The sequence below is a fragment of the Hyla sarda genome, chromosome 2 (assembly GCF_029499605.1).
Source record: "Hyla sarda isolate aHylSar1 chromosome 2, aHylSar1.hap1, whole genome shotgun sequence".
NCBI classification, from domain to species: Eukaryota; Metazoa; Chordata; class Amphibia; order Anura; family Hylidae; genus Hyla; species Hyla sarda.
Window position 1 is genome coordinate 255,072,691 of NC_079190.1, and position 17,168 is coordinate 255,089,858.

The 17,168-nt window shown below is 40.7% G+C and overlaps 1 protein-coding gene across 2 annotated transcripts in view; it reads right to left on the reverse strand.

Annotated features, from left to right (window-relative positions):
* CSMD2 (CUB and Sushi multiple domains 2) overlaps positions 1–17,168 on the reverse strand; it is a 1,018,208-nt gene that overhangs the window by 135,476 nt on the left and 865,564 nt on the right. For both annotated transcript variants that reach the window (XM_056557006.1, XM_056557007.1), the window contains 2 exons: positions 15,316–15,454; positions 7,506–7,693 (listed from right to left, as the gene is read on the reverse strand). In XM_056557006.1, the coding sequence (XP_056412981.1) occupies positions 7,506–7,693; positions 15,316–15,454 (327 nt within the window). The remainder of the gene's footprint in view (positions 1–7,505; positions 7,694–15,315; positions 15,455–17,168) is intronic.

Below are 17,168 nucleotides of genomic sequence, written 5' to 3' on the forward strand. Positions count from 1 at the left end.
ACTGTACTGCACCTAATGTGGGGGGAACTGTACTGCACCTAATGTGGGGGTAACTGTACTGTTCCTAATGTGGGTGAACTGTACTACAGCTAATATGGGGGAACTGTACTGCACCTAATGTGGGGGGAACTGTACTGCACCTAATGTGGTGGGAACTGTACTGCACCTAATGTGGGGGAGCTGTACTGCACCTAATGTGGGGAACTGTACTGCACACCTAATGTAGGGGAACTATAATGCACACATAATGTGGGGGGAACTACACTGCACCTAATGTGGGGGAACTGTACTGCACACCTAATGTGGGGGGAACTGTACTGCACACCTAATATGGGGGGAACTGTACTGCACACATAATGTGGGGGAACTGTACTGCACACCTAATGTGGGGGAACTGTACTGCCAACCTAATGTGGGGGGAACTATACTGCCAACCTATTGTGGGGGAACTATACAAAAATATAAAATTGTACTATTCTGATCATATAACTCTTTTATTTTTCTGTATATGGAGATGTATGAGGGTCATTTTTTGTGCTTTGATTTGTAGATTTTATCAATACCATTTTTGTTTTAATGGAACTTTTCAATTGCTTTTTAGATATTTTTTATGGTATCTGATGTGACCAAAAATGTGCAAATCTGGTTAGTGCACTATTACAACTTTTGCGGCTCCACTTTTGATTTTGCCAAGGACCACGTAAAGCCTAAAACCGGCCCTGCTTAGGATGGTTGCACTCACCCCATTGACGCTGGCATCCAGTAACTGTGCCAGTATTGAGTCTGATACGGCTATATTCTCATCCTTTTATTTTCTCAGCCTAGTTGAAGCCGACATTTTGTATTTGTAAGAGACCAGGTTGCCAAATCTAGCCTCTCAAGTGAAAGCCAAAAGAGAGTGGAGGCGAGGGCCTTCATACTGGTCTCTTACAGCTGAGCCATATAGTGAAGTTGGTGGTCCTTTGTACCGCTCCTGTTGAATGCAGATGAGTTATCGAGTTGAAAATGGGGAGGTGCCTGATCTTAGATTTCCTCATAAGGGGGCAAGAGCACCGGCTCATTAACATCTATGCCCTGCAAACTAAGTGGGACTGTAATTAAGCACTTCCTTTTTACGAGTCGGCAGGTGATCTTTGGTGGAGACTTCAATAATGTCAAGAGGTCTCATGATAGGAGAGGTGCCAAAGACAAGCCAGCTTTTGATAGTGTGGCACTGAATAGCATAGTTGGGGAAGCTCGCCTAGAGGATGCCCACATCCCCTTCGGCCACGCAGGTTTCACCTTTCATCGAGGTTGCTGCAGGTCTAGGTTAGACAGGTTTTATTTGAAGGAGATGGAGAAGCCGTCTCTTCCTTAGTGACCATAGTTGAGGTGGAGTTCTCCAACCACTGTATGATTTTGTTTTCCTTGAATGTTTCAGAAACAGGGCTACTGGAGGCTGAATTCGTCCCCCCTGGACGAAGCCGAAGTAAGACAGGTACCTTTACTGGGCCTATATAGCAGTAAGACAGAGTGGTGGGAGATATTCAAGAAGCGGGTTGCCGGGTTCTTCCCCCAGCTCTCGAGCCTCAGGTCCCTGAACAGGTATCACCTGTATCAGGGTCTGAGGAGGGTTTCTCGACTTTCTTGTCTCGACTGGAGGTAGCTGAGAGGATATCTCCAGAGTGAAGTCCTTGACTGATGAGGTGTCAGTACGATAGACACACATCTTTGGTTTTTGAGAGGGATTTCGGGAGGTACCGCTATCCCGACCCTTGTCAGTGAATAGTAAGATCATGGCAGGACTGATCGACAGTACAGGATCTTTGAAGCGGTCCAGATCAGAGATCTTGGAGATTGTCAGATCCTTTCACTCGCACCTCTTGAGAAGGAAGGATCTAGATCAAGACGTGATGTCGGCTTTTTTGGCTGAAACCATTCCTGAGCCAGGTGTAGACCCCTCTCTTGATGTTTTGGCAGAAGAAATCAGGGAAGAGGAAGTGAGACTGGCGATCGAGGGGCTTGGCCCTAAGAAGTTGCCAGGTCCGGATGGCTTAACATCCGAGTGGTACACGACCTTTAAGGAGTCTTTAGCTCCCCTCTTGTCTGAGGTATTTAATTAGTGTCTCTCCTCGGGCACTCTGCCGAAATCAATGAGGAGGTCAGCCCTGATTCTTCTCTCAAAGGGTAAACATCCGAGCCGTATTGAGAATTGGAGACCCATAGCTCTTCTCACTATGGACAGGAAGCTCCTGGCTAAGATACTGTTTAAACGGCTGGTGAAGTATGCACCCCGGCTCATTTCGGGGGCCCAGCACTGCTCTGTTCCAGCCAGAAGCACAATCTCAGCATATACTAACTAAATTCATCTCATCTAGGCCAGAGCCTAAGGAACCTGTAGCCACTTCAAAACGTGAGTTATCAAGCTCTATCTGCAATTCTTGTGACTACTACTCAACTCAAGTATACAATTAGTAGCACAGGTGCCTGCATAAATCTCAATACTAAAAGTCCCAGCAAGCCTGTGAGGTATCCTGCATCCCGTTTGCCTCTAGAGAAACTGCAGAACTTTAAAGACTGTTCCATAAGAAGTTTAAGTAAAAGTTCCAGTTATCGCACAATTTCTGCTATGGACATTCCTTTATTGCCTACCGTTTCTGGATTGGTTGTCGGCAGGGCCTTATATAGAAAACAACCACATCCTGGCATCACGACAAATCAGGGGTTAATAACACCTTACCCCACAGGGTTAATACCAGCAGACCCTGCTACATTGTTGCAACACCCCAGACACCACATGTGGATAAGAGATAAGTTGTTTTTCACCTGACTACCCCTTTATTTATTACAATTCCCATTAAAATCATTGTGTAATGCATGTAATGCATGGACATGATCAATTCATTCTTTCTTCTGGCTAAATGATAGGGGTCGTAAATAAAAGATGCCTCAGTAACAAATTCTAATATTGTAAAACATAACTTTTGTGAAAAAAAACATCTTTAATAAAGTCATTCAAGGCAATGTTGTGTCTGGCTATGGATCAATAATCACAAACATACAAACAAACATGTCTGCGTCTATTAGCCTGTCACACCTTTCACTTGATGCTGACATCTTAACTATAATAAAAACCTCTTGCTTTTGACTCTCAAAGTTGGAACAAACAGTGAGTGTTATTCTGTACATTGCTTGTAACTATCCCTGGTATGTCAATGTCATTTATTTATTTGAATTTCATCCAAAGGCAAAAAAATTTTTTTTATATATCAACTGGCTCCGGAAAGTTAAACAGATTTGTATATTACTTCTATTAAAAAATCTTAATCCTTCCAATAGTTATTAGCTTCTGAAGTTGAGTTGCTGTTTTCTGTCTAACTGCTTTCTGATGACTCACGTCCCGGGAGCTGTCCAGCTCCTATGGGGATATTCTCCCATCATGTAAGGGATATTCTCCCATCATGCACAGCTCCCGTGACATGACATCATCATTGAGCAGTTAGACAGAAAACTTCAGAAGCTAATAACTATTGGAAGGATTAAGATTTTTTAATAGAAGTAATTTACAAATCTGTTTAAATTTCCGGAGCCAGTTGATATATAAAAAAAAGTTTTTGCCTGGAATACCCCTTTAAACCACATAAAGTATATGTATTTGATGGAAGAACAACAAAAGGACATCACTTATGCTTTCAACTTATAAGGTGATCATCTCTGACTTTCATTTTGCCACATTTTAAATTGACCTTATTTAAATTTGATGAAATGTTCTGTTATAATTATCAATATTATTATTATTTTTATAAAGAGCCTTATAATGTGTTATAATTTCATCAGTGACAATTACATGTTGTCTGTACATAAAGAGCATTTCTAATGGGAGCAGACAATGGAGCTGATTGCGAAGCAACATATCAGATTTTGCGCCAAACCTGATTACTATATCCACTAAAGGAGGAGGGATACATTCTCTACCTGTATATGAATGTTCACCTGCTGAATTTACTATGTACACAACTTGTATACAATTAGAATTATTACTTGATCTCAGAAATAAACAGGTGCACAAAGTCGAAATAACACGTATTAATGAAAAACACAGTTTCTAGGTTGTTCCTTATTGCAAATAACAATCACAAATTAAATTGACAATGCACCTGGTTGTAAGGGGAGTACACATGAAAAGGGCATGGCACAATGTAAATGAATCTCTGTGGAGAACAGATCTCACTGCTAAAAATTGATTTCATTTTTTATTTGAGGCTATAACATTGGCAGGTAGGTGGCTTAGAAATTAATTGGTTTAATTTAACTGGTTTTAACTAGATTTTTCTATAGAAGTAGAGATTTAGATTCACTAATGTTTTCACTGTGTAAAAAGTCTAAGAATAATACGTCTGTTGTGTTCTTAGACTATCTAGTGTTAATTTAGACCAACTATTATTTGGCTTAAATAGCACCAAGGTCTTGTACTAGAATTCTGGCACATTTTTTGTGCATAGCATCTTAAGCCCCACGCCTTTTCCCCTAAGGTCCCCTCCTTTGCCCTGACCACAAAGGCTACAGACAAATATATATATTTTTTTTTTGGCCTGAGAAAAAAAAAGAATAAATAAAAAAAAAGCCACTAGAAACTGCCCCCTTATTTTATTCTCTATGATACAGTTTTGGTGGTGTTCCCCCCCCCCCCCCAAAAAAAAAAAATAGTGTCTATTGTATTAAACATTTTGTTTGCAGTATTTGAAGCCAGAAAGGGTGTCGTGTGAATGCATGTTACTTTATTTTTTTTTCCAGCTATAGAAGTCTTCAAGAGGTAAACCCAGAGCAAGCAGAGATTTTGCCACTGGCCAAAAAAAAAAAAACCACTACTGGGTGAAAAAAATTCTAAAAAAACAACGACATGGATATGCATTTCATATTTCCCTATTGACTCCCGGCTAACGTCAAGCTGCAGCAGTTTTGGCCCAAAAAATGGCATGTGACATGGCATTTATTTTACAAAAATGCTGCCTCTGTTTTCAGACTAAAATTCATAATAAATGTAGTTTAAGTCCCATATGTCAGTTTTTAGCACACATTACACCAGAAGTATTTCATATATGCAATAATATATCTTTCCCAATTAGTTTTTTTATGTGTATAAAAAAAATTGAAATGTTGTCTAATCTATTTATTTTTTATTCAAAAATGTTGTTGGGACAGCCATATTCCTTCCTGTATTTTCATATAGACAGTGCAGCAGGGTATATGGACAGAAAAGTCTCCATAGGCTAAATAAGTGTAATAAAGTGATTGAATACATACATACATAGAAGGAATGGAAAATGAGCTGTATTTTTCCCTCATCCCTTTGCCATCACTACAGTGGGGCTGTCATTCTAAAATCCCAGCTGAGCTGTTTTATAAAAATTATGTTTATAATAAAATCCTGATTTAAATAATATGTCATTTTTTATGATACATTCTCCTAATAAGAAATATGCTCTTAATTTCTAAGCAAAGAAAGAAAGAGCATGGCTCTCAGGTTTGCCAACTGTTAGTAAACTCCTAGACAGGCTGTAATAATGGGAAACCTTTTTCCAAAGTCCATAAAATAAAATTGATGCATATGTGACTTTCTTGGAAGCTAAAGTAGCTAGTACAGAATATTACTACCTTATGTATCAATTATCTTTATCACACATTTTGGTTTTACTACCTGTCCATAAAAAATATTAGCAATTGGCTGATGATTTTTGCATAGTTTGCCCAATAAATGCCCACTAGAAAAAGTAAACTTGTCAGCTCTTATGTCTACCCCAAGGCAAAAAATGATGAATGCTGAAAGGTATAGTTAAGGTTTAGCAGACACCTTATAGTATACCAGGTATGGCTCTGTACCTATCTTTGGTACTGCTGCTCAGTCCTATTCATTTGAGCTGCAATACCTGAAACAGCCACTAGAAAATGTGCTGTTATAGGATACCTGGTGGACCACTGTGTTCTCTTTGATCAGATGATCAACAGGTGTGCCAGGAGCCAGACATACTATTCTATGGACAAGCCACTAAAATGATAGCCTTGGGCCACTCTCAAGGACATTGTCTGAGTTGCCCACTTAATTTTAACCCTTTAATTCCCATAAAATAATCTAAATATCACTGCCTTTGACAGTGCTTTTGGTATGGGCGGTGGCTGTCCCAGCAGACCAAAAGACACTGGTGTGAAGCACAGAGGGTCCAGGCAAAAACAGGTCCGGATATAGGCTGAAGTCCAAGGTTGGCAGTGGAGATGAGTAATGGGGAAGTGGCAAACAGGTAAGAGTGGGCAGCAAAGGTTAATAGCAAAGAGTCCAGGTCATACCCAGGAGAGAAAGAAGGGTATAGGGGATCACGCAAGCATGCAGTCAAGAAACAGACTGAGGTCAAAGGGCTCATTTACACTATGTCATCTTCACTCAGAGATATTCTGAGTAGTGATTTCGCATTAAGCAGGTCCTGGCAGAACAAGCCGATGCTAGGAGTACTCAGACATGCGTTATCTCCATAGACAGCAATGCATTTCCAAGCAGAATTCCTCAAAAGAATGAACATGTTCATTATTTTGGCAGCGTCTGGGATCCAGAAATTCTCTAGTGTGAATGGAGCAGTAGAATCCCATTGAAAACAATAGGTGGCTGCTTACCATAATTCATATGATAACCCACACATCACATATTCATATAGCATTCATAGTCTATAAGCTCTCATGAGCAGGACCCTCCCTTGTCCTGTTTGAATATGTAATGTGTAATATTGTAATGTCTGATACTTGTCTTCATGTGTACCCCCAAAGTTGTAAAGTGCAGCAGAATCTGTTGATGACTATATAAATAAATATTATTATTATTATCTTGATAAATATCTCCCAAAAGAGTATCAAGAAATAATGTTTTTAGTCATCTTGAGACAGATGTTTTGGGATAAGTAGGGCCATGAGAAAAGGCAAGGACACCTCTGTAATACTATAACAAAGAGTTTTACACAAGTTGACAACTATGCATCTTACTTTTGTTAATAACCAGGGTGGTTTGTTAGCACTTATATGTTTCCTCTCACAGTCCAAAATTATACTAATATAGATGTGTCGTGTTCTTCTTTAAAGGGGTGCTCCACTGCTCAGAGTTTGGAACAAACTGTTCCGAACGCTGGAGCCAGAGCCGGGAGCTTGTGACGCCATAGCCCCGTCCCCTCAATGCAAGTCAATGGGAGGGGGCTTGACGGCTGCCATGCCCTCTCCCATAGACTTGCTTTGAGGGGGCAGGGCGTGACATCATGAGGGGCGGGGCTATGACATCACAAGCTCCCAGAGCTGGCTACAGTTTGTTCCAAATGCTGAGTAGCGGAGTACTCCTTTAACTCTCCTCATGGCTCAGCTTACAACTAACATGGAATTTATATTGTGAGGCCCTATGGGGACAGGGATGAATGTCAGCAAGGACAATTTCTGTACAGCATCATGTAAGATGTTGGCTTGACATAAATGAAATAAAAATGAATTAATAATACCTGTGTAGTCAATGACGAAACCTCCGCTGCTCACAGAAGCATCACTGCGAAATGCGATGAACAAATTGTTGCTGCTGCTCTCTATCCTGTCAGGAAGCTGGGAGCCATAAAAACTTCCTATTAGTGGGCTCAGCGAGTCCGGGCCATCGTAGATGTGCAGAAAATCATAACCAGGCTCAAGATTAAAACTAGAGTAAAAGACACAGAGAGAAACGGTGAAAATAATGACAAAAGCAGATTGCTGTGCAGCTTTATGCTTTCTCAACAAATGGAAGGTGGCCAAAGAAGGAAACCTACTGCTAACAACTTGTAAGAAAACCCATTTACAGTTGAAGTGAAATGATGGCAACTAAAGCAATTTTTTTTAACCTTTAAGTGTATGTTTTTTTTTCTTATCCTTCTTCGCATCCTAGAATAAGAACAAACCGTTTTCCTGTTTACTTCCTAGTAACCTACTTCATAACATAGTTACATAGCTCATAAGGTTGAAAAAAAGACCAGAGTCCATCAAGTTCAATCTATAACCCTAATTAGTCCCTAGTAAGTTGATCCAGAGGAAGGCAAAAAACCCTCATGCTAGAGGTAAAAATTCCTTCCCCTGTTAAATTCTTTTAGAGAGTTCACCATGACCACCTCATCAGGCAGAGAATTCCACAGTCTCACTGCTCTTACAGTAAAGAACCCCCGTCTGTGCTGGTGTAGAAGCCTTTTTTCCTCTAGACGTAGAGGATGCCCCCTTGTTATAGATACAGTCCTGGGTATAAATAGATCATGGGAGAGATCTCTGTACTGCCCCCTGATATATTTATACATAGTTATAAGGTCTCCCCTAAGCCTTTTTTTTCTAAACTAAATAACCCTAATTCTGATAATCTTTCTGGGTACTGTAGTCCTCCCATTCCCCGTAGTACCCTGGTTGCCCGTCTTTGAACCCTCCCCAGCTCCACTATATATTTCTTGTACACTGGTGCCCAGTACTGTACACAGTATTCTATGTATGGTCTGACTAGTGATTTGTACAGTGGTAGAATTATTTCCTTGTCGTGGGAATCTATGCCCCTATTGATGCACCCCATGATTTATTAGCCTTGGCAGCAGCTGCCCGACACTGGTTATAACAGCTAAATGTACTGTTAACTAAGACTCCTAAGTCCTTTTCCACATCAGTCGTTCCAAGTGTGCTCCCATTTAATACATAATCCCAAAAGAAAAATCCAGATATATGACAGCCAGTGATTGCCGCTGGTCCAGTCTGGAGCTCACCTCCTCATAAAAGCTGATCATGTTAGTTTGACAGGACCGATCCCTCATAAAGCCATGCTGATATGGAGTCATACATTTATTTTTATAAAGATATTCCAAAATAGCATCTCTTAGAAAACCCTCAAACAATTTACATACAACGGAGGTTAAACTAACAGGCCTATAAATCCCGGGGTCACCTTTTGACCCCTTTTTAAAAATTGGCACCACATTTGCCATGCGCCAGTCCTAAGGAACAGTCCCTGTCACTATAGAGTCCCTGAATATTAAAAATAGGGGTCTGTCTGTTAGGGATCGACCGATAAAGATTTTTTAGGGCCGATACCGATAAGCTGTGGACTTTCCGGATGATAGCCGATAACTTATACCAATATTCTGGTATAAGTTATCGGCTGTTTCACCACTCTCCCCCCTCCCCCCCAGCCCTACAGAAGCTGCTGCAGATCAATGATTTAAAGCGGGCGCTTTACATAAATTAACTGCAGCGGCTTTTCGGGGCCAGAGACCGCCGCTGCCGCCACCCACTTTTCCCCCCCTGCCGGTCCACTGTCGCTGCCCCATTGCCTCCCCCATCCCCGGTTTTATAATTACCTGTTCCCGGGACCCGCGCTACCACCACCGCTGCCCCCCCCTGCCCAGAGACCGCCGCCGCCCGCTTCTCTCCCCCTGCCCGTCCTGAGTTTAACCACTGCCGCTGCCTCATCCCTGGTTTTATAATTACCTGTTCCCGGCGTCCATGCTTCTTCTGGCTCCTGTCCTGAGCTGTCACAGCGCAGGACAGCGCAGGACACCACAGGAGCCAAAAGTAGCGCAGACCCCGGGCCCTGGGAACAGGTAATCATAAAATCGGGAATGGGGGAGGCAATGGGGTGGCGATGGCAGTGTGGTGGGGGGTGCGGTGGGGGGCAGGGCATTATCGGCATTATCAGCAAGGTAATTGCCGATACCGATAATGCCCAAAATTGTGATTATCGGCCGATAATATCGGCCAAACCAATAATCGGTCGATCCTTACTGTCTGTTACATTACTTAATTCCTTAAGAACACGGGGGTGAATGCCATCTGGACCTGGCAATTTGTCTGTAATGTTTTAGAAAATATTACCTTGGAGGTCCTTGCCTTAAGTTTGTGCCCTAAGTCCCTGAAATCATTTTTAATGACACTCCACCTACCTCTTACTTTATCATTGGTGCCAATATGTACCAAGACTGCTGGGTCCTCTCCAGCCCCACCCAGCAACCTGTCAACCCGATCTGCGATGTGCCAAACTTGAGCACCAGGAAGACAACACACTGTTTGGCAATCCCGGTCTTTGTGACATATTGCCCAGTCTACCCCTGTCTGTCTTGTTCTTAAAGTATAAAATAATTTCTCACTAAAAGTTTTTTCGGTGGTTTTAAAGCTTAATCATTTGTATTGCAACTTCTTTATACACTTTATATTTTAATTGTTGGACAAATAGTTGTTTTCTGTAAGTGAATGTGAATATTCTCACATTCCGAGGTTTGAAGCCAGTACATACCTAGTCCTGCTCCAGGCTCAGAAGTAGATACAACTAAATCAAATATTTCCAGTGCTCTATGAGTTACAGTACATACACATGGATTATCTGTACACATCTCTCTGGTACTTTGCTACAAAGTAACAGACTTGTTTATCTCACTGAGAATAGCCTAGATTCAATATATCCATATCCACATCTCAGCTGGGAGCAGGACAAGGTATATAGCAGCCTACAGTCTCAGAATGTCATACTTACAGCAAATAAATATCTCGAACATGTTAAGGAACTGAAACAAAGTTTGCAACAACTTTTGTTTGTCTAAGTTTTATTTATTTGTTTAAAAATAAAAATAAACCCTTTAAATGATATAAACACTAAAGTTTTTGATGAAAACTGAATAATTCAGGAAGCTGGTGGTATATACTGAAGCCCATGGGCAGGGTATTTCTTTTTACCTTGTTAGTCACTAGGCTCTTTGTCAGTTTCTGGCTGCCAGCTTGTAAGAAAAGGTGCCAGCATTAATGTGGTCCAGGACAATGTTACAATGTACACTGTGGTGCTGATCACTGCACCACAACACTGGTAGGCTAGAACAGAGAAGAGCCCTTCAAAATGGCAGTAACTTAGTGCCGGGAAATGAGTCTGCCATAGGAGCCCACTCAAGGTATGTGGACTGAGAGAGGAGGGTAGAGACTTTGTGAAACTTCTACTACAATTGTACTAATGTAATACTGTTGTTGCAAATTAAAGTAGGGATTGTTCTTAAAGAAATTGTATCTCTTCCTAACAAAGGACTTGTACTGAGACTGTTTTGATAACTCTTTGGTCTGGGACCATAGTATTGTTGCATGGAGTATTAGGTAAAATGCAAGTCACATGTTCTCAGTTGGTGGTGAGTAAATGTGCAAATGTTAGCAGCTTAAGAACCTAGCCCAACATACTATAGTTGGGAAACAGTGCACTCTGCAGCATTTACTTCATATTTCGTTTGTGGAACAGTTTTTATTACAAACTTGCTTTCTTTCTGATTTTTATGCACTACTGTATTCATTAGCCCAATATCCTGTCTGGTGTTCGTCCTGTAATTGACTAAGAGAATTCAGCCAATTGTATCTTCCTGCAACTAGGTGTTAGGCTCCTGTGGGTAAGGTTATAGTCAAGAAGTTGTAGTGGGAGAGAGTTGGCTGAATTACTAGCTAGAGTGTACATAGGAACAGAAAGTCTGTTACAGGATGTTCACTAGACAGGAAGTGGGGCAATGAAAATAACAGAGCGGATAACTTGCATTTAAAGCAGAAGGAAAGCATGAAAGAACACAGAAAGGTACAGTATTAAAATATGTTTACTTATCAATATATGTTCATTCATTAGACATTGTTTAATATATATATAGGTTTCATCATTAAAAATCCCCTGTAAGAAATCTTTAATCTTTAAGAAAACTGGGATCTAACTTTACGATAAATGTCTAGCAGTATAAAGTTTCTTTGATATAGCTTCCATGACGATATGTAGAGGCCCTAGCAGAATCTTCAGTCTTTGATTATTATGCTTGAGTTTGTTTGCCCAGGTAAACTGATTAACCATATCCATCCAGTGACAAACGACACAAAAAAGTACAATGTGTCTCTTGGGGTTTCCTGGGCATTGCAGTAAAATAAGGAGGGTTTTGTAGAGTTAATTAGAAATACCCTCTCCAAAAAAGTCTATGACCTCTCTAGATCGGGAGCGACCTAGCTTCTCTTAATTTGTCATGCAACGCATCACACAGATCCCCAGCCACTACAAGTTAAAAATCTAATAAAAGCTCAGATATATGTGTCTCTTCCCTAGGGAACTTATTATCACTGGCGATCTTTTCTCCACCTTATAAAAGCAAATGACTTCATTAAGAAGTCCTGTCCAACACTTAATGGCAAGGAAGACATTAGCAAGATCCATTAAAAGCAATTCTATTGCTAGTGTGCCGCTCGGCACATGACGGATACAAGGTATCAGAGAGGCTTCAGTAATTAGAGATCATTGGGAGCTGAAAGATAGCGGCAAATTATTGTGAAAACCATTTTCTGACTACCTGAAAATCGGAAAATACAAAATAGCCATTTTTTATTTTATTCTCATTTCCCAATTCAAGTACATTTTAAACATTAATCCCATCCTCTGTCCAAAACAATGTCCCTGCTCTGTGAGACAACAGTTCCACTATAGCGTTCTCTAGTCAGCATGCTCTGTGTTAGTGATCTGTAACATTCACAAATTCCCCTTTCCAATTACTGCTCAATTGTTTTGGGGATTATGAAAGTTTCATAATAAGCATTCGGTAGGAGAAAAGGTGTCTGGGTTAGGACAATGCTATGAGCAGGTTAGTGACTACCAGCACTTCAGCTATTTTTTCCCTGTATAGGAAAATGTTAAAAATATTGAACAGCAGAACACAAAATATGTTTAAAACTATATATTTTAAATGCCAGCTCATATATTGACCATGTGTTTATGTCTGAAAGAGGTAAAATGTCTACATGAGAGTGTGCTCCCACATTCAGGTGTTTTGACACTAGTTTTGAAACCCAAGTCTTGCATGAAGTATACATATAGAATGTTGGATTCAAAAACTGTATATATAAAACGTGAGCTTGAGGACACCCCTGCTGGTTTAAGAGAGGAAGTAGTTTTAACACGAATACAAGGTAACTGCCAATAACTGACAAATGTTTTCTGCCTGTGTGGTTATTAAACTTCAGTAGTGTTGTTGAGATGTCAGACACCAGTGACTGTTCACCAGGAGTAGCTTTACGAACTATTTCCAGGGGTCCACACAGTTGGGGCTATCCAGGAGGCCTGGTGCCTTATAAACTGTTATAATGACGCTTTGTAGTTTTCCAGGTATTTGGAGAGGATGTCCATCCAGCACTGTTGCAAGCTGGTATGAAGTCTGCTAAAAGATTACTCCATCATGGACAGTCCAGGCACCGAGAAAGAAGAGGATGGGCACTTCTCTCCTTCCCCCTCTCCCCTCATGTTTTCTGTCTCTCAATAAAGCTTCTGGCCTGTGATCTCCCCTCCTTACCATCTTCTTTCTCAACTCCTATACTCTATCATTGTTTGTCATTCTTTTTGTTTCACTTTGTTTTAAAATCTGTGCAGGAATGTTAGTGTAGCATGTAGAATGATGTGTATGGCAGGGAGACCCGTGCTGTATGGTGTACTGTGTACAGTAATTGTATTAATTCCTAGCCTGTGCTGCTTTGCAGTACATTGTATGTGTGTTTATAATGATTGAATAGTTGGGATAAGAGTTAGCAGGGTGCCAGCTGTATGTTTTCATGGGGGTAACTTCACTGTCTATATTTGAGCCCCATTTTACAGCATACATATACAATTAATTTACATTAAAAGTTGAGTAACTTTTACATGTGCATTTCATGCTTGTTTAATATTTGCTCTGGAAATTTTATTCTGGGACATAAAGTACTAATACGGGGCCATGTACAGCATTGGTGAAGAAAGGTAAGAGGTACAATAGTAACAATTATACAGGTTATAACACAGGACCAAGTGATCAGCTGTATTTGCCAAAGTTACTCAGTTTTTATGTAGATTGCATTTATGTGAAAAGGGTTTTTCAAGGAAGGACACTAGAATAGAAAAGCCCACTCATGAAGTGGCTAATGAAATTGGCTTCTTATTCTTTATGATGTGCAGCATGTAACATGGCACAGTGTTAAATTATTGTTCACAGGTTATATAGGGACTACCTGTTGCGCCAAATGCATTATAACATTGTTAATACTTCTCATATAGCAGTACGGGATTATGGGATCGTTCTACTGAATACAGACTATTAATTGGACAGTATTCATATGCAATCTTACCCCCTAATACTTAAAATGCACCTGTCATTTCAGGTGCCTTTTCAGGATAAGCTGCCCTGTGTATGTACATGTGGAGCAGAACTATTTCTGGCCAATATATAACCTGTGTATGACATTCATTAGCAGATTTCTGCCATACAGGCTTCATCTCTAATTTGTAGTTCTCCCAAAGCTGGTGGTCAGAGCCTAATGTCTGTAGTGTCTGCAATACACTGCACACACGGAGGAGGAGATCCTGCACTTCTATGTCTATGTGCATAGACTAAACAGCAGCAGTCACAGCCCCAGTAGTCTGAACTGTTTATAAAGCCCTGGGGTAAGATCCCTTACTCACACAGCTGTCTGTGTTGAATGTATTGCATACAAAAAAATTATAAAGACTCTTAAAGGGGTACTCCGCCCCAGGACATCTTATCCCCTATCCAAAGGATAGGGGATAAGAGGTCAGATTGCCGGGGTCCCACTGCTGGGGACCCCCAGAATCTTGGCTGCAGCACCCCGCTTTCATTACTACACAGAGCAAACCCGCTCTGTGCATATTGACAAGCAATACAGGGGCCAGAGCATTGTGACATCATGGCTCTGCCCCTCATGATGTCATGCCCCCCCTCTATACAAGTCTATGGGAGGGGGCGTGGCGGCTGTCACGCCCCTTCCCATAGACTTGCATTAAAGAGGTGGGCTGTGATGTCACGAGGGGCGGAGCCATGATGTCACGATGCTCCGGCCCATGTATCGCCCCGTCATTACACACAGAGTGAGTTTTCTCTGTGCAGTAATGAAAGCGGGGTGCTGCAGCCGAGATCCCGGGGGTCCCCAGCGGCGGGACCCCCGCGATCTAATATCTTATCCCCTATCCTTTGTATAGGGGATAAGATGTCCTGGGGCGGAATACCCCTTTAAGAATTATAATGCAGGGCCTACACAGAAGAATGATCATTACAGCGTTGGGTTTTACCAACCAGTACAGAAAAGCCTGTTTTGTTTTTCTTTCCACTTTATTTAGATAATGGAGTCCACCATACTATATGTTGCATGTTATGTATATTTTTTATTATTTTTTTATTTTTATTTTGGTTCCAGCAAAATGTATGAAGTTATAATTTCATTGGTCTCCCAAATTCTATTACATTTTTACTTAACATATTCCCAAAATGAAGTGATACATACATGTTAAATGAGAGTGCGATCACATAGTCAGAAGACACGGTCAGCTTCCAGTCACATTCTTTTAATGGTGGGTAAGGCTCAGGGTATTGAGGAGACAGGATCACCCCTGTTGGTCCAGTTAAATTTCCACCACATGGAGCTGAAAACAGAAGATAACTTCACCTGTAATTTCTGTTAAATAAAAAAAAACACTGTATACACAGAAATGGAAAACTGCTAGAGGTCAATTCACAAGGAGAACTGACTAGGGGGATGTGCAGAATATTATTCTGACATAACTAGCGTTCATGCATTGCATTATAATAATTATGGAAGTTATTAGAATTTTGGCTGACATCGACATTTCCATAGTAAAACCAATTCCAAAAAAGAATGAAAGTATCTCTAGGCTGAAAAATAACCTTTCCTGCAATTAGTTTATCAGCTGAAGTGGAGAGAGAACTTGCCTGTGTTTATTGCAGTAACAGAAGCATTTCATGTCAAGCAGACGGGAAAATCAATGTGGTGGGTCTGATCTACCAGAGTCAATCAGCGTGTTGAACATTCGAGCTATCGATTTCAGAATATTTGTTTACAATCTTATAACAGAAGTAACATTGAGCCAATAACAGGCAAGATTCACTACTCTCTTCCTCAGACCCCTCAGATTTAAGAAGACACCATGTTCTGCATCTTCACTCTCATCACATCTACTTAATGAAGCATTTTAATGGGTTAAATATACAAAGCTCCTTATCCCAATCTCTAGAAAAAAAAAACTCAGTATAAAAGGCTTTTAAAGCCAAACTATTCAAAGAAAATAAACATCAAATGTTATAAAGACCAAGAAACTGTGTCCTACTAGAGCAGCTTGTTTAATAGTTTTTTGTAAGGTCATGAGAGCATATTATTAAGACGTGCTGAGAATCATATATACAAAAGACAGGCATGGTCTGTAGATTCTGGGACTGAGGCACAAAATAAGTAAATTGATGGCCATGCTATGTATAATGACATAATAGTAGGATATAACATGGCGGGATGTCATTGCTTATATACAAGTACAGCTTTTTGTCATACAACGCAGGCCCCTATTGACTCCCAAACTGTCGGTGCCCAGGTATGATGGCACTCTGCACCCCTTATTTCTTTTCCATTGATATTTTGTTCTTTCAAATCAGCACATACAAGTCGGAAGCGGCCCTAATGGAGTCATCAAGTGACTCAGTTTGGGCCAATAAAACAAATGGGGCCACGATAGCATATGTCGGAATCTCTTTTTGACGTGATGCAGACAGATACTTCTAACATACTGCAGAAGCGCAGTATGACTGGGGCCTTTGTGAAATAATATTTAATAAAATGTATTTATTCATTTTTTTGTATTTATTTTTATATATACTTATTTATATTTATTTTGGTCCCGCAGTGATTTATTACTATTTCATTGCTTTGGAAAACCATTAAGACTAGGCTTTGTATGAAACTGACAGAAAGTATATTAAGACATGCCTTGTCCTGTATTAGGGTGTGACTCATCCTGTGTTGGGTCATGCACGTCCTAGTGGGCAGAAGAGGATGGAAGACGTGGGGGTCTTCGTTAGACATGGCAGCCATCTTCACACTTGTGAATAAAAATGACAGAGGGAGTATCCTCCCTCTGCTAGACATATAACATGTAGTGGTTTGCTATTGACAGCTACGTGGAAGGGGTTAGTCTGTCGTGACCAAAGTGTACTTAGATCCCAGCAATGTGGCAGGGGTCCAGTTGTGTGTGACAGCTGGGCTCCTGCTATGAACTCATGAGCAGTACCCATGAGATCAGATGACGGGTATATCCGTCATATAACAAATATTGCACCCTACTCATGACT